This window comes from Sinocyclocheilus grahami, unplaced genomic scaffold (assembly GCF_001515645.1).
Source record: "Sinocyclocheilus grahami isolate Dianchi unplaced genomic scaffold, SAMN03320097.WGS_v1.1 scaffold905.1, whole genome shotgun sequence".
Classification (NCBI taxonomy): domain Eukaryota; kingdom Metazoa; phylum Chordata; class Actinopteri; order Cypriniformes; family Cyprinidae; genus Sinocyclocheilus; species Sinocyclocheilus grahami.
Window position 1 is genome coordinate 293,444 of NW_015506084.1, and position 23,292 is coordinate 316,735.

At 43.0% G+C, this 23,292-nt stretch overlaps 1 protein-coding gene across 2 annotated transcripts in view; it reads left to right on the forward strand.

Moving 5' to 3' along the window:
* LOC107564053 (sodium channel subunit beta-2-like) overlaps positions 1-17,135 on the forward strand; it is a 30,410-nt gene extending 13,275 nt beyond the window's left edge. Inside the window, exons 2-7 of one of the 2 annotated variants that reach the window (XM_016249051.1) lie at positions 6,769-6,935; positions 7,060-7,270; positions 8,541-8,736; positions 8,824-8,891; positions 14,826-16,449; positions 16,587-17,135. In XM_016249051.1, coding sequence (XP_016104537.1) covers positions 6,769-6,935; positions 7,060-7,270; positions 8,541-8,736; positions 8,824-8,833 — 584 coding nt within the window. In that variant the 3' untranslated portion in view covers positions 8,834-8,891; positions 14,826-16,449; positions 16,587-17,135. The remainder of the gene's footprint in view (positions 1-6,768; positions 6,936-7,059; positions 7,271-8,540; positions 8,737-8,823; positions 8,892-14,825; positions 16,450-16,586) is intronic. The other variant, XM_016249050.1, reaches the window with a different exon arrangement.
* Positions 17,136-23,292: the final 6,157 nt, after the last annotated feature.

Below are 23,292 nucleotides of genomic sequence, written 5' to 3' on the forward strand. Positions count from 1 at the left end.
TCCATGACCTGGTGAGCTCCTCATGCACCTCCGGGAAGAAAGACACCGAAGCGGGGCGCTGAGAACCAGCGCGAGCCACCCCGAAAAAACAGTCATCCAACCTCAAGGGCCCGGAACACGGTGGAGGTTTCCACTCGAGCCCTACCCTCTCGGCGGCCCGGGAAATCATAGCTGACATCTCTGGATCCGATTCAGGCCTTGCCACCATCCCAGAGGGCGGCAGCGCAGCCGAATCTTCCTCTCCAGAGAGCTCTCCCTTCGATGCAGTGATTGACATCCGGTCGTCGGGAGGAGAACCGAAGGATACCGTTTCCTTTGGCGGCTCAACTGGTTGCGAAGCGCTAGAGGAGCGATGGTCCCCTGAGTGTTGGTTCCCTGAGGGGTTTGCCACTACTGTAACCCTCAGACCGCCCGTGCTACTGCCCGAAGTAGTCCACGCCTGGCTGCCGCCAGGACAAACACTAGATCATGGCAGAGGCAACGGAGCTCTGCCCCCCCTGGAGGAAACGGAGCCTGGCTCGCAGCTCCAAGATGGTCATCTTCCCACAATGGGAACATGACTCATCCGCGAACGCCACCTCAGCATGTTTAATGCCCAGACATGTGAGGCCGCAATCATGACCATCAGCCGGTGCCAGGTAACGACCACATCCAGAAACGCACGGGTGAAACGGCATCTTTAATAAGACAATCCGTAGTCTTTACAAAGACGCACCTGCTTATTGTACTCTTTTAGAGAAATTGGTTTTTTTAGGGAAATACTCTTTTACGTACTGAGACGCACAGGGGAAACGGCCGTTTGCAGCACGACAGGGGGTAGTGCAGTCTGAAGTGCGCAACCCACTTGACACAGGAACGACCACCGCTGAAGCGCCGTCCTACCTGAGCAGCTTCAAAACGTCTCCAAATCAGCTGGACCGTCTGGGGATGGAGTCTCCATTCTCCCAGGAGTGTAGCTCGTGACAGCTCATTGGCCGTACAGTTGAGCAGACCCGGCATGTGAATGAACCTTCTGACTCCAAAGGAGCAGGTGGCGGGCGAGTTGCGACATGCAACGGGAGCACAGACCACCTTTTCGGTTGATGTATGCAACGGTCGCCGTGTTGTCCGTTCGGGCCGTTCAGACCAAGCACGTGCTTGCCTCATAAGCACCCTTTGAGACGATTCAATTGATATGCCAGTGCAGTTGGGGGCCCGTCCATACCCACGAAACTGCGTGCCCGTTGTACATGGCCCCCCAGCTGGTGGTGGAGGTATCCGTGTAAACCACAGCATGCCTGGAGACCTGTTCTAGGGGCACTCCTACCCGAAGGAACGTAAGGTCTGATCACGGGGTGAAGATTTGGTGACAGGCCAGTGTAACTTGGACCCGGTGAGTGCTGCGCTTCCACGCCCACCCCGGGACTCGGCCATGAAACCAGTGCTGGAGCGGTCTTATATGAAGCAGCCCCAGCGGCATAACTGCCACTGCAGCTGCCATATGCCCCAGAAGCCTCTGAAATAGTTTCAGTGGGCCCGCTGTCCTGCCCTTGAACGAATTCAAGCAGTTCAGCACCGACTGCGCACTTTCCTCTGTGAGGCATGCTGTCTGTTCGACCGAATCCAACTCCATACCTAGAAAAGAGATCCTGTGCATCGGGGAGAGTTTGCTCTTTTCCCAGTTGACAGGGCGACAGGGACAGCCTGGAGGGCAGGACCTCGTACTGATATGCTCGTCCTTCGAGCGCGAACCGCAGAAATGGTCTGCGGCGCAGAAGGATCGACACATGAAAGTATGCATCCTTCAGGTCGATTGCTACAAGCCAATCTCGGGAACGGATGCACCCGAAGATGTGTTTCTGCGTCAACATCTTGAACGGTAACCGGCGAAGGGTCCGGTTCAAAACACGCAGATCCAAGATTGGTTGTAACCCACCGCCTTTCTCGGGTACAATGAAGTAAGGGCTGTAAAACCCTGTATTCATATCGGCTGGAGAGACCGGCTCTATCACATCCTTCGTCAGTATGACTGTGATCTCCGCACGCAAAACAGGAGCATCGGCCGCCTTCACTGACGTGAAGCGGATGCCACTGAACTTGGGGAGATGCCAGGCGAACGGAATTGCATAGCCGAGGCTGATGGTCCGCAGAAGCCAACGAGACGGGTTGAGTAGCGCTAGCCAGGCGTCCAGATACCGTGCAAGCAGGACCAGCAGAACCACCGCCGTACCCACAGTGGGGCAGCATGGTGGAACGCAGGGACCCAACTCGGGTGGCTTGTGAGCGGACCCAAGAGGGGTCCGAGTGTGCAGTGCAATGCTTACCTGGTTCCACAGTTTGGCAGAGGGTGCGTGAGTAGGGCCTTTGTTGACGCTCTCGAACTGCCCGCTGTTGCCTGCTGGTGATGGAGGAGGATGAGTGTGGTCCAGTGCTGGTTCATCCGCGACTCTCCGTGCCCTCCTGGGGCCCAGGAACAGAGAAAACCGCTCTCTTGTTGAGATTTTCCAGATTCTTCATCCGGCCCTCCTCCGGGGGAGGGAGAGGTGCCTTCACCATCCCCCAAAGAGCAGCTTCCTCCTCCTCTGGGTCACACGTCCCGCGGCTTCTTGCTCTTTCGCTCACCGCCAGGTTTGACGGGGGCCTGGACGGGTGGGGTGGCCTGCCTTTGCCTAGCTCCACGGCACTGCTTGCTGGAGGCTGCTGCGGATGCGGCGTGGGAGCAGGGGCGGATGCAGGGGGCTGGCCTCGGCAACGAGCAGGCTGGGGCGTTGCGGCCGGCGAATGGGTGAAGGCAGCAGCTGCCCGCCGGTGCAGGGTGTGACGACCCACCTCAGTTTGCTTCTGTGCAGCCAAGAGCTGCTGGGCCAAGCTCTCGACCGCGTCGCAAAGAGGCCAGTCTGGGACACAGGAGCATTAAGGAACCGAACTTTGTCGGCGTCCCTCATATCAACCAGATACAACCAGAGATGGCGCTCCTGGACCACAAGTGTGGACATCGCACGACCCCGAGAACTCCCGGTGACCTTCGCAACCGCAGCCGGCCACTCCACCGGGTGTGCCCTTGTATAGCCCCTAGCTGCACCACCGTTGAGGGTGGTGAGGGAGGACGAACCAGCATGTCAGTTTCCGGTTGTAAAAGGTGCCGTCCATGACCTGGTGAGCTCCTCATGCACCTCCGGGAAGAAAGACACCGAAGCGGGGCGCTGAGAACCAGCGCGAGCCACCCCGAAAAAACAGTCATCCAACCTCAAGGGCCCGGAACACGGTGGAGGTTTCCACTCGAGCCCTACCCTCTCGGCGGCCCGGGAAATCATAGCTGACATCTCTGGATCCGATTCAGGCCTTGCCACCATCCCAGAGGGCGGCAGCGCAGCCGAATCTTCCTCTCCAGAGAGCTCTCCCTTCGATGCAGTGATTGACATCCGGTCGTCGGGAGGAGAACCGAAGGATACCGTTTCCTTTGGCGGCTCAACTGGTTGCGAAGCGCTAGAGGAGCGATGGTCCCCTGAGTGTTGGTTCCCTGAGGGGTTTGCCACTACTGTAACCCTCAGACCGCCCGTGCTACTGCCCGAAGTAGTCCACGCCTGGCTGCCGCCAGGACAAACACTAGATCATGGCAGAGGCAACGGAGCTCTGCCCCCCCTGGAGGAAACGGAGCCTGGCTCGCAGCTCCAAGATGGTCATCTTCCCACAATGGGAACATGACTCATCCGCGAACGCCACCTCAGCATGTTTAATGCCCAGACACATGAGGCAGCAATCGTGACCATCACCTGGTGCCAGGTAACGACCACATCCAGAAACGCACGGGTGAAACGCTATTTTACGTGCTGAGACGCACAGGGGAAACGGCTGTTTGCAGCACAACAGGGGGTAGTGCAGCCTGAAGTGCGCAACCCACTCAACACAGGAACGACCACCGCTGAAGCGCCGTCCACCAACACAAAAAGCTCCCGAGAGCGAGCTAGACTCGTCACACATGAAGCAGTTTGGTAGGAGCAGAACGATGTTGTCGCTCGGCTCCGAAGCAAAAAGCTGGTATGCGTTGCACCGGCTGCCTTTTTATGCTCATGCTGTGATCAGCAGCAGCTGGATGCAATCATCACATGCCAATGTGCATAGGCTCGTTTAGTTTATACTCAAAGTGGATGGGTCTCTCAAAGCGAGATCCCAATTCATCGGTCACTGACGTGACTCGGAGTGACCGACTGAAAGGGAACCAAAAAGAAGTTAGATCAAAAGAAATCTAAAAGTAATCAGATTAAATGTGTAATCTAATATATTACTGACCATTTCCGTTAGGTATTTTTGAAACAGGAAAGAATTACAATTTGTAAGTAATCTACCCAGCACTGTATGTACTGTATGTATGTATTTGTGTGTGTGTATGTGTGTCTGTATTATGTTTTGCATGCATATTCAGCTCCACAATGTATCTTGTCCACATTTCTCCTTTTAAAATAACCTTGAGAGCAGAAAAAAGAGGACACAGACAGCGCAGGGAGGGTGTAGGGATGGGGTTTGTCAGGGACTGTTGTGTGAGAGAGAGCTACACTGCAGTATTTTTTGCCTACAGCTCTCTGAACTGGTGAATATTTGTATATAACCATCAAATAGGTAACCCAAGAGTGGGCTAGAGATGTCATTGTTAGTCAGACCCCTTATATAAACCCAAACATTCACAAACAAGAGTGTACAGATACTCAAGATTCATTGTAGCTTTCAAACTACAACAATATGGCTATTATTTCCTGATTCTTTTGAAAGAAATGTATGGATGCGGTGATTAAATGTGCATGGTGTACGTGAAGGAGTTTTAAAGCGTCTCTGCTGTGGTACAGACCACAGAGAGAAACGGACTAAATATGCATGAAGGTAAAAGGGTGGGTGGAGACGACATTGACGTAGTGCCACTATTGAGTAACACGCCTGTCAGAGTGCTGACTCTGCATGTGTGTGTGTGTATTTCAGCCCACACTGAGAGCCTATGTAGGATACAGTGACATGATGCAGTACTGCATCATTTGTAGCACAAAAAAATGCTATGATTATAATATATTGTTGTATATCTGTATAGTTCAAATGTTGCCTTGTTAGCACTCTGGAATTAGCGCACTATAAATCATAATAAACCTATTCACATATGCATGAGGTTCGTGTGTGTATGCGTCTTTTCTCTGAACACAGCTGCTGTAGTTCTCGCTCTCTATCCATGAGGACACCTGCTTTTTTCTAAAGGGAGGGGGATGGACTAAACTGCAGCACTTTGAGGGGGTGGGGATGGGATGGGATGGGATGGGAGGGTGTGACGAAGTTGCTGCTCCTACTGCAGAGAGCCGGGCCGATAAAGCATAACTGCTGCAGCAGTGGGAACTTGTCCAGAAACACAAAACTCCTGACTGCAGAGGGATGAAATGGTGCAGAGGTGGAGGAAATAAACCTTTAGACAATAGGATAAAAAATGTTTTGGCAATCATAGTGATATAGTAGTAGCATAGATCATAGTAATAGAAATGCAACTTATAGTGCATGCTTAATACAGATACAGATTAAGAAGAAATTTATTTACATTGAACTTGGCAACACTGGAAAAATATGGTTTATATAAGGCATTGTAAACACATTGCTTAAAGTAGAATGACATTAATGTTGTAATACATATTCAAATATTTAAAATGTATTGGGATTTAAAAGTCTGAGACTTTGATACCAAATGTGTAATGTTTAAGTGAAAGCATAAATTTCAGATTTTTGGTCTGTAATAATTAAAACAACTATGAAAAAAAAACATTTAATACATTTTGTATTTATTTGTTTTATTTATATAAAAATTTTATATTGCACCACTGTTTAAAAGTTTAGGGTCAATCAGAAGTCAATCAAAGGGTATATCGGAAATTAATACTTTATTCAGCAAGGATGCATTAAATTGATCAAAAGTGACAAAGACTTTTCTGTGACTTTCTATGATCTTTCTATTCAAATAATAATAAAAATGTATCACAGTTTACACAATAAAAAGCAGCCTAACTATTTTCAAAACTGGTAGTAATAATAATAATAATAATACTTAAGCACTAAATTTGCTAATTAAAATTATTTCTGAAGTATCAAGTAACATTTGAGTACTGATGTTGAAAATTCATATTTTCAATCACTGCAATACATTACATAACAAAAATATCCAAATAGTAAATAATTGTTTTACTGTATTTTTAATCAAATAAATGCTGTTTTTGATGAGCATAAGAGACTTCTTTCATAAATAACATCTTACCAACCCCCTACCAATTTGAACAAGGCTTATCCAATCCAAATTTGCAGTCATTCTAAATTAAAATGAACTTTTAAAAGGTGTTTGAATTACATAATTATATAACCATCATTATAAGTTATATAAGATAACTACTCAGACCACTTTGAAAGTTAAAAAAATAGCTTGTTTATCTTTTGAAAATTACATTTTAACTTACTTGAAAAGGCATTTCCATGCACACCGCATTTAAAACATGCGCTTTCCAGAAGTATCTCACCAATCAGATGTCATAGACGTGTACCGGTGCATCTCAATAAATTAGAATGTTGTGGAAAAGTTCATTTATTTCAGTAATTCAACTCAAATTGTGAAACTCGTGTATTAAATAAATTCAAAGCACACAGACTGAAGTAGTTTAAGTCTTTGATTATTTTAATTGTGATGATTTTGGCTCACATTTAACAAAAACCCACCAATTCACTATCTCAACAAATTAGAATACTTCATAAGACCAATAAAAAAACATCTCATAGCATGTCCAGTGAATTCCATGGATGTGCTGGTGCCACCACAGATCCTCGCTCTCAATGGGACAGATGTCAGAATCCCCTGTGCGTTCACTTCATGCTACAAGCTGGACCCCAGCAAGTTTGCCATGAACTGGACCTATCAAGATACAAGCAACAGCACAGAAGAAATGGTGAGGGAAAACAAAGACTAAACATGCTAATACCATTGTATTACCAATTCTTTAAAATTACACAATTAAATTTTTTCTTTACCTTTCTCAATCTACCTTCATCCAAAATGTCTTCTTTTCCAAGTTCATGACCTATAAGAACAAAATAACACCCTTGAAGTCGAGCCGATTTGGAGATCGAGTCACATTTTCTGGAAACCTGGATAAGAATGACCTGAGCATCACTATCTTAGATGTGCAGTTGACAGACGAGGGCATCTACAACTGCTATGTGCGCAACCCTCCAGACCGCATTCAGGGCCACGGCGCCATTCAGGTCCTTGTCCTGACTGAATGTAAGGCTTCAGTATGAGCCAAGAAGCTCTACCCAGATTATTTTAGGAGAGGCCATGATGAATGGTGTTTCCTTATTGCAGGTGTTGTTAAGTCCAGAATTAGAATAGAGTGCTGCATTGATGATGTCTTTTTGAAGTTGTTCGCTCAACAAAAAGCCAAATTTTCTAGTGGCTTTTGGATTATTATAGAAAAAAATAAGCTCTGTGAACAACAAATGTTTATTATTCTTGCGTGTTTTTCTTTTCATCATGATAATCTTTACAAATGAATACAAAGTTTATAGATTTTGAAGCCTAAATACAATCACCAGAAGTAAAAAGCTAAACATCTGTAGTCCCTTTAGCCAGTTGTTTGCAGCCGCCTTTTTCAAGAAAAGTAAAATATCTTAAACAGAATGTCTATTTACATTAAATGCAAATAGCCCGCCTTGTTGGTAGAGGCTAACTCCGCCCACCAACGTATGTTTGCGCTAGATAATATTACAAAAGATGGCGGGCAAGCGACAGCTCTAGTGGCGTAGATGATAAAGCACGTTATGCATTCTTTTTGACGTGATTGATCCGAGTTCGAATCTGCATTTTGCCTAACTCGTTCTTCTCCCTTTTCACATCACGTATCACATTGGAAAGGCATTTATTTTCAATAAAAATTAAGGAAATAATTGAAAAGTTAAAAATTAAGTATCAGGGGTTAGGGTTAGGTGTAGGGATTTATTGTCCCAACAGGGCAACCTCTGTTTAATAATTTTAAATTTTTCATAGTGTAAATAGAATCTATTAGCAGTATTATTAGTGTAAATAGAATCTAATAGCAGTATTTTCTTAGTGATATGCTATTTACATTAAGTGCAAATAGCATATCACTAAGAAAATACTGCTATTCAGAATTGATCGTTAAGAAAATATGCTGTTTTTACTTGGTGTAAATAACATATAATTTGCTATTTACACTTAGTGCAAATAGCCGCTGCCTATTTTTAAATATCACAAGGGGGTATTATTGATATTGATTTAAAACTCAAAAGTAACGTAACACATTACATTTCATTAAAAGTAACTAACTTAATTAGTTACTTTTTAGGGAGTAATGCAATATTGTAATGTATTACTTTTAAAAGTAACTTTCCCCAACACTGTTTATAACATTACTGTTGAACCACTATATATATATATATATATATATATATATTATTTAATTTTTTTTGCTAAAGCAATATGCTACTCTGATTTATTATTTAGTTTTCCTCAATTTTTGTCTTCCTCTGCCCAGTGCCGCCACCAAGAGATTCGACCATTGCTGTTGCCATCGGGGCATCTGTGGGAGGAATTCTAGCTTTGCTCATTCTGTCCATGGTAGTGGTGAAGTGTATTCGCAGACATAAGAACCAGGAGCTGATCTCAGATGAGCAGAAGATGGAGGAAGAGGGCAAAGCAGATGGAGAAGGAGGCACAGAAGAAGCAACAAAGTAATAATTTATTTCTTTCTTTTTTCTTTTCTCGTAGTAAAGAGTTCTTCTCTATAAACAAACTGCTTACTTTGAATCCTGAAACAGACAGCCCTAACCCGCAATCTTAGCCCTGGAGGCCTAACTGATGGTGGAGCTCCATCCTACACATTCTGGTAAAAATAATTGCTAGCAAGTGTGTTTTGGTGGGTCATGTGACTGTGGTTGACAGTAGCCCTTTAAAGTTCTCCATCTTCGTTTCATTAGCCTGTTCTTTATGTTTTTGAGTTCTGGACCCGAATTACCTGGTTACTATCAATCTGTTTGTAGACTTGCTTTATCTGGTTGGGTTCTGTAATGTCTTTGTGCTGGTGGTATGTTGTATGTTTTTTTTTCTTTTCTTCTTCTCCATAACTGCAAATGACCTGCACTTGCAACGAGTTATTTTAACATATGTGACACTGGACCACAAAACCAGTCTTAAGTCGCTTGAGTATATTTTTTAGCAATAGCCAAAACAACATTGTATGTGTCAAAATGATCGATTTTTCTTTTATGCCAAAAATCATTAGGATATTAAGTAAAGATTATGTTCCATGAAGATATTTTGTAAATGTCCTACCATAAAGATATCAAAACTTAGCAATATGCATTGCTAAGAACTTAATTTGGACAACTTTAAAGGCGATTTTCTCAGTATTTAGATTTTTTTGCACCCTCAGATTCCAGATTTTTAAATAGTTGTATCTCGGCCAAATATTGTCATATCCTAACAAACCATACATCAATGGAAAGCTCATTCAGCTTTCAGATGATGTATAGATCTCAATTTTGAAAAATTGACCCTTATGACTGGTTTTGTGGTCCAGGGTCACATATATAACCAATAATTATCTGAAACCAAAACATTTTTTAAACCACAACTGTACCTATAGATAACCTTTATATACCTAATGTACATAAAACATTGGCATTCTAGTTGCTTGTGAATTTCAGTTACAAAAAAGGCAAGTAACACATTGAATTAAATGTAACATTTTGGTGTAGAAAAAACTGAAACAGTATTTTCGTAAATATACAGTACTTCAACTATCTGTTTTATATACTACTGTATATATACTGTACATCATTGGTCTCAAACTCAATTCCTGAAGGGCCACAGCTCTGCACAGTTAACGCCAACCCTTATCAAACACACCTTTAAGTATGTAAATTGACAGGCATTTTAAGCATATTTAAAAGTAATGAGGAAAGTGAATTATTGAATCAGTGTTTGGAACCATTAGAAAAAAACTGACTCAGAAATTAAACAAATTTTCCAACTTTCTTGACATTTTAGTACATAGGTTCCCTTTCAGTCGGTCACTATGAGTCACGTCATGACCGACGAATTGGGATCTCGCTTAGAGAGACCAATCCACTTCGATTGTAAATTAAACGAGCAACAAGGCACATTGGCATGCGATAATTGCATACATCTGCCGCTGATCACAGCGTGAGCATAAAAAGGCAGCCGGTGCAACGCATACTAGCTTTTCGCTTCGGAGCCGAGCGACAACATCATTCTGCTCCTATTAACTGCTTCCTGTGTGATGAGTTGAACGCGCTCTAGGGAGCTTTTTGTGTTGGCGGATGGCGCTTCAGCGGTGGTCGTTCCTGTGTCGAGTGGGTTGCGCACTTCAGGCTGCACTACCCCCTGTTGTGCTGCAAGCGGCCATCTCCCCTGTGCGTCTCAGCACCTAAAAGAGCATTTCCCTGAAAGAGCTTATTTCTCTAAAAGAGCTTACAAGGGTGCTTCTTTGTAAAGACGATGGATCATCTTTTTAAAGATGGCGTTTCACCCGTGCGTTTCTGGATGCGGTCGTTACCTGGCGCCGGGTGATGGTCACGATCGCTGCCTCATGTGTCTGGGCATTAAACACGCTGAAGTGGCATTCGTGGATGAGTTATGTTCCCATTGCGGGAAGTTGACCATCTCGGAGCCCCGGGCCAGGCTCCATTTCCTCCAGGGGGGCGGAGCTCCTTTGCCTCTGCCGCGATTTAGTGTTCGTCCTGGCGGCAGCCATGCAAGGACTACTTCGGGCAGTAGCACGGGCGGTCTGAGGGTTACAGTGGTGGCAAACCCCTCAGGGAACCAAACCTCGGGGGGGCATCACTCCTCTAGCGCTTCGCAACCAGTCGAGCCGTCAAAGGAACGCACTGGGCCCTCTTCAAAGAGCGTACCAGCGGTATCCTTCGGTGCTCCTCCCGACGACCGGATGTCGATCACTGCATCGGAGGGAGAGCTCTCTGGAGAGGAAGATTCGGCTGTGCTGCCACTCTCCGGGATGGTGGCAAGGCCTGAATCGGAGCCGGAGATGTCGGCTATGCTTTCCTGGGCCGCCGAGAGGGTAGGGCTCGAGTGGAAACTTCCACCGTGTCCCGGGCCCTCGAGGTTGGACGATTGGTTTCTCGGGGTGGCTCGCGCTGGTTCTCAGCGCCCCGCCTCGGTGCCTCTCTTCCCGGAGGTGCATGAGGAGCTCAGCAGGTCATGGACAGCACCTTTTACTGCCAGAAACTGACCTGCTGGTTCCTCCTCCCTCACCACCCCCCGGTGGAGTGGACTGTAGCGATGCAGTTGTGTCCCGTGTCCCGAAGCTGCTCTTTGGGGGATGGTGAATGCACCTCTCCCTCCCCTGGAGAAGGGGCGGGTGGAGAGTCTGTAAAATCTCGATGAGAGAGTGGTTTTCTCTGTCCCTGGGTCCCAGAAGAGCATGTAGAGTCGCGGATGGACCAACACCGGACCACACTCATCCTCCTCCATCGCCAGCAGGCAGCATCGGGCGGTTCGAGAGTGTCAAAAAAGACCCTACTCACGCACCCTCTGCCAAACTGTGGAAGCAGGGAAGCGTTGCACCGCACACTCAGACCCCTCTTCGGTCCGCCCACAAGCCACCCGAGTTGGGTCCCTGCGTTCCACCTCGCTCCCCCACTGTGGGTACGGCAGTGGTTCCGCTGGTCCCACTGGTCCCGCTTGTCCCGGTATATGGGTGCCTGGCTAACGCTACCGAGCCCGTCTCGCTGGCTTCTGCGGACCATCAGTCACGGCTATGCAATTCAGTTCTCCCGGCATCCCCCCAAGTGCAGTAGCATCTGCTTCACGGCAGTGAAGGCGGCCAATGCTCCTGTCTTGCGTGCAGAGATTGCAGTCCTACTGGCGAAGGACGCGATAAAGCCGGCCCCTCCAGCCGATATGAGGACAGGGTTTTACAGCCCCTACTTCATTGTACCCAAGAAAGGCGGTGGGTTACGACCAATCTTGGATCTGCGTGTCTTGAACCGGACCCTTCACTGGTTACCGTTCTAGATGTTGGTGCAGAAACGCATCTCCGGGTCCCCGAGATTGGTTTGTGTCGGGGATCGGATGCGTACGTTCATGTGTCGATCCTTCCGTGCCACAGACCGTTTCTCACCGAGAAGACCCCCGGAAATGCCCAACCAGGGTTGTGCTTTCCTTTTTGAAGCAAGAGTTGGAGCAAAGGCTGTCTCCCTCCACCCTTAAAGTCTATGTCTCTGCGATTGCTGCTAACCATGACCCCGTGGAAGGGAAATCGGTAGGGAAGCATGACCTGGTCATCAGGTTCCTTAGGGGGGCGAGAAGGTTAAATCCTCCCCAGCCCCCCTTTATACCCTCTTGGGACTTGTCTCTAGTGCTCAAAGTACTACAGCAGAGCCCATTTGAGCCTTTGTAGTCAGTCGAGCTAAAGTTTCTTTCAATGAAAACGCTGATCCTGCTTGCACTGGCCTCCACCAGGAGGGGACCGGCACGCATTTTCGGTCGACGATTCGTGCCTAGAGTTTGGGCCGGCTGACTCCCAGGTAATCCTGAAGCCCTGGCCCGCTATGTGCCCAAGGTTCCTACTACCCCCTTCAGGGATCAGGTAGTGAACCTGCAAGCGCTGCCCCCGGAGGAGGCAGACCCAGCTCTAGCTTTGCTTTGTCCCGTCCGAGCCTTGAGATGGTACTTAGACCAGACACAAAGCTTTAGGACCTCAGACCAGCTCGTTGTCTGTTATGGAGACAGGCAGAAGGGGAAGGCCGTCTCTAAGCAGAGGATGGCCCACTGGATTGATGGCGCTCAGATGGCGAGCTCACTCTACTAGAAGTGTTGCATCCTCCTGGGCGCTGGCTCGTGGCACCTTGCTGACAGATATTTGTAGAGCTGCGGGCTGGGCGACCCACAACACGTTCGCTAGATTCTATAGCCTTCGTTTGGAGCCGGTATCCTCCTGTGTTCTCACCTCAAACGGGTAGAGGCACTGAGAGGCCCCGATTTAGTGTCGGCTTGCTAAAACTGCTCCAGAGTGTCCGTACTGTAGGCCATGTCAAGCTCCTTTGTCCCCTCGGCAGCATGACGTGGTGGAATGTCCGGCGCCAGACCCTCACTCTGTGAATCCTTGAGAACCGGTAGAGGGCTGGGTTCCATATGTAGAGACCTAAATGGATCCCATATGTGTAAAGTCCACGGTATAGCCTCAGAGTTTCCCCGGCAGACGTCTGCCATTTCCAAGAGGGTTACAATCCCATTATCCAATCTCACTGAGTGGGTAGTGCTACGACATCGGTGACTGGTCTTCTTGTTGCTAGCCCCGGCCTACACCAAAAAGGGGCGCAGGAGGCTTGCACAGGACACTGGAAGGGACAGCATCCATGGCGCTTTGGTAGGGATCCCAATTCGTTGGTCACGACGTGACTCATATTGATGGCGCTCAGATGGCGAGCTCACTCTACTAGAAGTGTTGCATCCTCCTGGGCGCTGGCTCGTGGCACCTTGCTGACAGATATTTGTAGAGCTGCGGGCTGGGCGACCCACAACACGTTCGCTAGATTCTATAGCCTTCGTTTGGAGCCGGTATCCTCCTGTGTTCTCACCTCAAACGGGTAGAGGCACTGAGAGGCCCCGATTTAGTGTCGGCTTGCTAAAACTGCTCCAGAGTGTCCGTACTGTAGGCCATGTCAAGCTCCTTTGTCCCCTCGGCAGCATGACGTGGTGGAATGTCCGGCGCCAGACCCTCACTCTGTGAATCCTTGAGAACCGGTAGAGGGCTGGGTTCCATATGTAGAGACCTAAATGGATCCCATATGTGTAAAGTCCACGGTATAGCCTCAGAGTTTCCCCGGCAGACGTCTGCCATTTCCAAGAGGGTTACAATCCCATTATCCAATCTCACTGAGTGGGTAGTGCTACGACATCGGTGACTGGTCTTCTTGTTGCTAGCCCCGGCCTACACCAAAAAGGGGCGCAGGAGGCTTGCACAGGACACTGGAAGGGACAGCATCCATGGCGCTTTGGTAGGGATCCCAATTCGTTGGTCACGACGTGACTCATAGTGACCAACTGAAAGGGAACGTCTCGGTTCCGTATGTAACCCTCGTTCCCTGAAGGAGGGAATGGAGACATCACGTCCCGTCGTCACGGCGGCTGTACCACCGCTGAGCGGCCGGGCCAACGGCTTGGCTTCTCAGCGAAAACCTGGTATGCATTGCACCGGCTGTCTTTTTATGCTCAAGCTGTGATCAGTGGCAGCTGGATGCAATTATCGCATGCCAATGTGCATTGGCTCGTTTAGTTTTCACTCTTTAGTGAGCGGCCGGGCCAACGGCTTGGCTTCTCAGCGAAAACCTGGTATGCATTGCACCGGCTGTCTTTTTATGCTCAAGCTGTGATCAGTGGCAGCTGGATGCAATTATCGCATGCCAATGTGCATTGGCTCGTTTAGTTTACACTCTTAAGTGGATTAGTCTCTCTAAGCGAGATCCCAATTCGTCGGTCACGACGTGACGTCTCCGTTCCCTCCTTCAGGGAACGAGGGTTACATACGTAACCGAGACGTTCTGGCAAATGAATCAGTCTTTATAAAAATAAAATATTAAATTTAAATAAAAAATTTAAATTGAAAAAAAAAACTGATCAAAATTAATCATATTTGCCAAATCTAATGGTATTTTCCTACAAAATAACCACATATGGAAATCATACAAAAAAAAATCAATAAATCAATGTTAATATTCAACATGCTGATTCGACATTCTCACATTTTTTTTTCATTGTCTTTCTTCTTACCTTTCAGAAATGTAAGCCTGCCTGAAGATATGTAAAACTTCTTTGACTCTTCATCCTATAACTGTCTCATTCAACATTCCTCGGTTTCTCGTGTAGCAGTCAAACATATCATAAAGGAAGATCTCCACCACAGTGCCATGGTGTCCAGTTACCAGTGAGAAATTATCCCACAAAGGGTTTCAAACTGCTTCTTCCACTCAATACAACAGGTTAAGGTGATAACTTCCTTCAGAACTCTTCGTTTAGACCACCCTTTTTTCAAAGTCAAGTAATGTCTTTTTTTTTTCTTCAACTACTGTGGCTATTAGCACTATTAATATCAGCCATCCAGTATTTCTGATGAAAATTTTCTAACAAGATGAATTTAAAATTATACAAGGTCTTCTTACAACTGCCAAAGTGTTTTTACCCTTATGGTGTTTATACGTTTTAAGAGTTTCTTGAGAAATCACTGCCCTCAACAACCTCTCAAGTGGATGTAGAAACATAATGTGTGTGTTTGTGTGTGCCTTCTCATTGTGCCAGTTTGCGCCTGTTGAGTCTAAAAGTGTATCCTGTTTTTACAGCAGACTATTAGGCAGGACCGTGACTATACATCAGTGTTCAAAATCTATAATTTGCTAGTTTACAGCACATAGCACACCTCCAAAACATGTACAATCATTGCATGACAATTTTCTTATGCATGATACACATAATTTGCACAAAACAAATAATTAATTTGCACAAGCATCTGGCACATTTCACAAATAGGGTATATTTTGCTGTTCCATTACATTTTTTAAAAGCCTTAGAGGCATTAATCCTATGTTGTCTTTGTTGTGACCTATTTGATATTGCATATTTGTTATCTAACATGAAACTAACTTAGCATGAAAGTGACTTTTTTTTTGTCGGTTTGTTAATGGTGATTTTGACTTCCACCTGAGAGGACTTAGTCTTCATGACTATCTAACAATTAAAATCACAGAAGAGCATCATCATTTTAAAAGATGAAAAGTAAAAGTGAGTGAATTCTTAATTTCTTTATTAACCTTATTAAAACTTATTTCCCCCATTACCAAATAAGTAAATAAATAAACAAACAAACACATAAAAAATTGTGAGGCCCAAAAAATAAGCTAGTTTGGATGTAAATAATCTCTATTTTCTCAATTATGAATAGACAAAATATCAAACAAATATCATACTGAGTGACAGCTTAATTTATGCTGAATTTGCACTAATTTGCAACCCTGAAGAAAAAAATGGAGTTTCAGCTATTTTGTACCCTATTTATGGAGAATGCCATTTCCAAAACATTGCTTTCACACATAAACATCATAATTTCAGGTGCAATGATTATGTGGCAAGTTAGACATGGTCTATATATAGATAAAAGCCAAAAAACAACTGATACAGAAATGTGATTGTTAATATTATAGATTGTGTTTGACATGTATGTTGTGGTGTGTTATTGGGAATGTGTGAACTTTGATTATGAGGTCAATCACTCTTTTTCCATCATATAATATGTTCTGAAAGAGGCTAAAGTGGTTTTAAATTGAGTAACAAGCAAATGAAAGATACTGGATTAATGAATGTGCATTTAATGGAAAGATTAAAAAGTAATCAATTCTGTATGACATACAGTGGGTACGGAAAGTATTCAGACCCCCTTAAATTTTTCACTCTTTGTTATATTGCAGCCAATTGCTAAAATCATTTAAGTTATTTTTTTTTCCTCATTAATGTACACACAGCACCCCATATTGACAGAAAAACACAGAATTATGTATACAGAGGAAATAAGAAACTTTGATTTCAAGTAATTGGAAAAAAAAGAACGAAAACAAGCTTTTTTTTTTCATGTGATGGGAATCCATTTTGATAGTGAAACACAGTGATTGTGAACTTTCAGTAATAGACTGCAAACTATGTAGTAGATTATGTAGGGAAGGGGCAAGTCCCCTACACAACATCTGCTAAATCGAACAATTTCAAAGAATAGCATCAATATTTGTACAGCATATTTTGTGTTATTGTCAGGAAACGTGAGTATTAAATAGTTCTAAATAGTTAGATTAAAAAATAAATATATCAAAATATATATTATATGTATATTGTAATCTTGAATGATGTCGAAAAATAGCAGTATATGTCTAATTTAAACATTCTGTATATTTAAATTAAAGCAAGACAATATCATAGAGATGTAAGCTCATATACAAATGGTTCTTCTAAGTTCTGGCATAAAACCTTATAAAAATCTGTTGTAAAAAAACAGCATATGCTGGTTAGGTATGTTTTGACGCTGGGATGCTGGTTTATGCTGGTCCTTTGCTGGTTTAAACTGGTCCTTTGCTGGCTTATGCTGGTCCTTTGCTGGTTTAAACTGGTCCTTTGCTGGCTTATGCTGGTCCTTTGCTGGTTTAAACTGGTCCTTTGCTGGCTTATGCTGGTCCTTTGCTGGTTTAAACTGGTCCTTTGCTGGCTTATGCTGGTCCTTTGCTGGTTTAAACTGGTCCTTTGCTGGTTTATGCTGGTCATGTGCTGGCAAAGGACCAGCATAAACCAGCATCCCAGCGTCAAAACATACCTAACCAGCATATGCTGTTTTTTTCAACAGGGAAGATATACAGTATTTGTCTACAGACCATAGGAGTAAAGTAGTTCACCGCTTATTTTACTTCACCATGTATGATTACTTAGTGTTCATGCTGTAACACTGCATTCATGCTGCACAGGCCCAAAGCCTGGAGCCACAGTGATTTTGAGCCCAGGAAGCCTCACCCTCTGCTGGGCAAAGCCGACACCCACACTAGCTTCTGTTTACTCACACTTTAACTCACTCAATCCCCTTATGACTGGCTTATTTTATTTATTTATTTGTTTAACTGACATAGGTGTTATGTTACACTTCCACATCATATTGTACTCCAATAAGTATTTAATAAATCAAGTTATATTGCTTCTTGTTATATACAAATGTACCACGAAGGATTGCTGTGTTACCTCTATAATTTTGGTCCATTTTGACCTCAAATTCATTGCAAGGGAATGTGTTAATTTTAATGTTTAATTCAGTAATGCTTTATTGTATTATGAACCAAAACTGAGATTTACATATTGTGTAATCATAACTGTTAACTGTTATTGCTATGTATTCAATGATAATCATGTATTCAGTGACACTCAGTTACTTTGTTCACGTACACATGTACATTGTATTTTTACCACCATGTTTTGCATTAGATATTTGCATAATGTGAGCGACATCAGGCAACCACAAAATGTTAAAAAGTCTCCTAAAGGATATAATAAAACCATTAAGCTCATAATTTGATTTGCTGCACAGCAGTTAACATTAAGCCAGTTTGTGAAATCCAGACTGCGGCACAATGATTTTATGGCTAGCACTTTAGTGGTTGCCATTCATAGGTTGAGTTGCCAGGAAACATGACTCTAAATCCCTGGTTATCTTCTATTAGAATTAGACAACAATTTCCTGGTTACTTGTTTACATTTATTCATAAGTACTGATGTAATAACTGGGCCATTAAATATCATTTTGAACTGTCAGAAGCCTGATATTATACTGAAGGTGTCACATATATGATGCAACCATGATTGTACTGCCTTGATGTTTTCTTCAAGATTTCATTTCTACATCAAGATCATACAAACATAACATTTATGTGGGCATAAACGATAACAGCATTCCAGTGAGGTTGGTTGGAATGGTTTGGGGACCAGTTTTTTGCTCGTTTTTTTTCATCATGCATGCATGCTTCTGTTTAGTGTCTCGCTGAAGGTCTGACTCTGGCCTACTTTAAATACGTACTGTATGCTTGCACTGCACCATAACTAAGAGCTGCATCACTAATTGTTTGTGTTTTTTTTCAAATAAAAACAAAGAAACAAAGCATTTTATTCCTGCCTCTTTTTAAACCTAAAAATGTTTTATTAATTAAAAGTATTAATTAATATTCAAAGTGATAGTTCCCTCAAAAATGTATTCATTTACTCACCCTCATGACATTCAAAACCCATGGCTTGCTTTCTTCTGTGGAAAACAAATGAAGATGACCCATTCCTTTAAAATAAATACAATGTATTAAAATCAATATTAGTAGAATTAATGATAAAAAAACAAACATTACAATTATTGCAATTACTGCATTAAAATACTGAATAATGTTTTAAAGCCATTCAAGGGCATTAATGCATTAAAGCATAAAAGGATGACATTACTGCATTAAAGCCAAACAAGCTATTTTCCACTATGTCGTCAATGTAGTGCAGATGTTTTAAATAAGTTCTACAGAGAGAAGATGACAGAGGAGGCCGCAGCGTCTCCGCAGTGTGATCAACACCAGCTACTGCTGGAGAAAATTGCTGCACAGGCAAAAGTGAAGGTGACTCATGCATGCAAATATACAACATATATATTTATCAAAGTGGCAAAATCAGACCACAGGAACACGGCAACTTAAAAGTTCAAAATAATAAAAACCAGGGAGCCTGATTATCTGCAAACAAATCTGAGCTGAGCACTATAGTCAGTCATTCAGTTAAACAGAGCATATGAGTTGTGACTCTCTTGATCAGTACTGATAAATGCTTTGTTTTAATGTTATAATTTTTTATGCTGCTACTACAGTGACTCGGCAAGACAGATGTAATTTCAAACATCTGGTGCAAAAACCCTTCAGCTAATCAATCTCGCCACAATTAGTCTGATTTAGAATACACAGATGTGACTATTTCTCATTTTGTTATTCATATTGGTAATTATTTGTATAATTTCCACAAATAACTGTTTTCTTTCTTTCTTTTTGAACTGTCAAGTCAAATAATTTGAAGGACCAGTCTTACCATATTACTTCCCTTAGTATTTATTGTTTTCATAAGGGTTCCACTTTCCAACTTCCTTCTCCTTGATAACACGTCTATAGTCAATGTACAAGAGTACATTTTGAAATAGTTCAGCAATGCTTATTTGGGAACGAATGCTGTTTTGTCTGCTTCTCGCTCTCGCTCTCGCTCTCGCTCTCTCTATCTCTCTCTTCTTTCAAGGAATTTCTAATTAATGAAGTTTCTGCTATTTTCATGATCGAAATGTGATCATTTGATTCTTCTCTACACTGAAATAAATGGTAACCTAAACAATGGCAACATGTAAATGAATTGGCTTTATTCAAGTCAAAAATATAATTTAACATCACTGAAGCTAAATACTTGAGATAGATACATTATTCATAACAAAAAAAAATGCATTCAATCTATACTGTACACTAAATATCCTTTAAAAAATAAGCAAAAATATTAATGATATAACTTTGGTTATGAACAAACTAAGTGAATTTTTAAGTGAATCAAGTACATTTTTTTTAAATAATTCTATTTTACAGTTACTTGGTTGTCATCTGCAAATAAAAGTGTAATAATTAAAATAAAACTAGAAAATAATACTTTTAAGGGGAGAACATAACATTTACGCATACAATGATTTAATAAAAACAATCAGCTATCTTAATGAGAGTTTTAAAAATGCACAATGTAATCTCTTAATATTTTGCAAGACAAGTGCGTAACACCATAGCCACACCTTCAACTGCATCTCAGTACAAGTGTTTTTGTTTGGTTTAGGACAATTTATATTATAACCATTTTTCATTCCTGATGCTGACAAGTATTGCTAAATTTCCTCATGAACTTTGTGAGTTACTCCTTGTGTGTGTAAAGATTTGTTAAAAGCGTCTCTTCATCATATACTTTTTCCACACATACAAAATAATTTATAAAGATTTGTCAGTAAACCTAAAAATGTGCTTCATGTGGTACTATCTAAATTAGTCAATTTCAAAATCACCAAATCACTTACATTACATTATACTAACAAAAGTAATCGGAAGTGTTGAATCAGGTACAAATAGTTCTTAAAGAAACAACTGCACTACATACACTTTTTATAGCACTCACTGCCATAAATAACATGGCAAAATACTCTAGACTAGAGTGAGCTTAAAGAGATCCAGATGCATGCATTAAAAGTACAACCAAATAAAATGAATTAAGGTTTTATTTACCTGGTAATGAACCATAATACGAGAAGCCTTCGCTCTTAAATTCAAAGAAATTTTAAAGGGCAACCCCGTCCTGTGAAGCCCATCCTGCCCACAAGTCCAAACTTCTCCTCCGCTCTCAGGCCTCAGCATCACTGCTCACCGTCCACGCATCATAAAGTTATAGAAAAAGAGGGAGGGAGAGAGAAACAGAGGCAGGGAGGGCTGCATCCTCCTGCAGACACTCTTGTAGTTGTTCCCGGGACGATAAAGGTCTGAAGAACTGCAGCATTGTTCTTTAATGCAGAGTGAGCGAGACACGTAGAGGGAGATTCTAAGGTCACTGTTAATCACTTGAAATGCAGACTCTCTCGCTCTCTACCTCTCCGGCTCGCCTTCTCCCTCCTCCTGCTGTCCTCCACACCTCTCCTCCTCCTCCTCATCATCATCCTCCTCCCCTCCATTCCTCTCTGCCTTTCCCTTCTGGTTAAGTTTTGCAACATCATGCTCCCCTCGTTGGTGCAGTCCAGGGGAGTCCAGCATCTTCGCAATCACCGATTGGTTTTCGTTGACAACATTTAATGTGTTCCAGTGCTTGCATATCATTTGATGCGTGGCGTCCAAAATGAAATCCATCCATACCAAGGTCACGTTAATGAAAAATTATTCTCTTTTCCTTTATTATTGCGTGGTCAATCTCAATCCGAAGTCCAAGATTGTGTTTCTTGCTCCAAAGTGTCCCAAACTCAGTCTTGTTAATGCATTCCTCCATTCTTCAACCGTGAGTGGGTCTCTATTGTCCAATCTCTCTCTCTCTCTCTCTCTCTCTCTCTCTCTCTCTCTCGTTCTTACTGGTTCTATACAGTAGATTGCATTATGGGAATTGTTCTCTCCCTCTCTTGATACTCCATCCTGCACAAGCACACACACATATGCTGTGATATGGACTCCCAAGGTCACATTGTCCTGAATGTGTGTGTGTGTGTGTGTACAAGAGTGTGACCACAGGGGGTTGATATCGAGTGCTATCCTATAAATCACAACGTCCCACACAGGACAACATTCAGTCAGTCAGATATCTCTGTGTGTGTGTGTGTGTGTGTGTGAATGTCTCTGTTTGGATCAGTTGTCTGTGAAACAGCTGCTGTCTCTTTTTGGTGTCACATCTGCATCAAGTGACGGTGCTGTTCATCAGCAAATGTTCCCCATGATCAGGCCTAAAGATTTAATCACAGTCATCAGAAAAAAAAAATGTATATGTAACCATTACTGCGCAGTGAAAGGTGAGAAATTCCAGGATAACCTACCATTTTTGGCTATAGTATGCCGTATTCATTTGATGATTGAGTCATAACTGTTACGTTGTTGCCCCTTTAGACCACAAGTTTAGATAAGTCACATGTCTTGAATGGCCAAAGCGATTGACTAGCCAAGTGTCTCAGTCTATAAAACTCTGACCACAAGGGTCCCAGACCACTTCCCCATTTATTAAGCTTTCCCTTTTAGCAACTGCACTGCTGGCTCATCTGCTGTTTAATCCAATTGTTATAATTCTGGGGAGATGAGACACAAATAATCAAATAATCCATGGGATAGCACGTTACAGAGTGCGTAGACTCACAGAGCCAGGCTTTTTAGTGGAATAAAATCTGTTCCACAGTTCATTATGTTTGTATGCAACTTTTAACAATGGCTGAAAATAAATTGAAATTGTATTAAAAATTCTCTAATGAAATTAGGGCCTAATAATTCACAGATATATTTCAAAACAAAGCACAAAAAAGAGTGTTGCTCTGAAATAGCCAGAATAGTTGATACTCAGTGCCTCAAGCATCTGTATCTTTCAAAGATTTGATGGCACCAAAATTACAAACATTAACGTATTTTTACAACACAATGTGCACGGACTCATAGATTTTGCACACCATTCAGCCAATCAGAGCTAGAGATTTCAGCCAGTTTCTTACCACGTTGGCAAGGGTCTGTGAGCATGTCGCCTGAAGCTGAGGCAACAGAATGCTTAACTTGACATTTTCTTGGCATAATAATATATCTATGGAGCTTGTGATATGATTGATAAAAATTATATGTCTAATCATGAATTTAACAGGGAAAATGCAATCATTTTTTAGCTAAAATAAACAATAGCCAATGGATGCATTACTACAGAGATTAAAACGGCATCATAAATTATGCACATAATACATTTGATATCCTGAATGAGCTCAGCTGGGATACTACAGGACTCACAAGTGTCCATTACGTCATTTATCATGCATATTTAGTATTTCAGTCAAGCCTAGACAGTGTTCGATCTAGCTTCTCTTCCTGGAACCTTAATCACTGATCCAGTCCTGCATTGTATATATATATATATATATATATATATATATATATATATATATATATATATATATCTACAGAAAA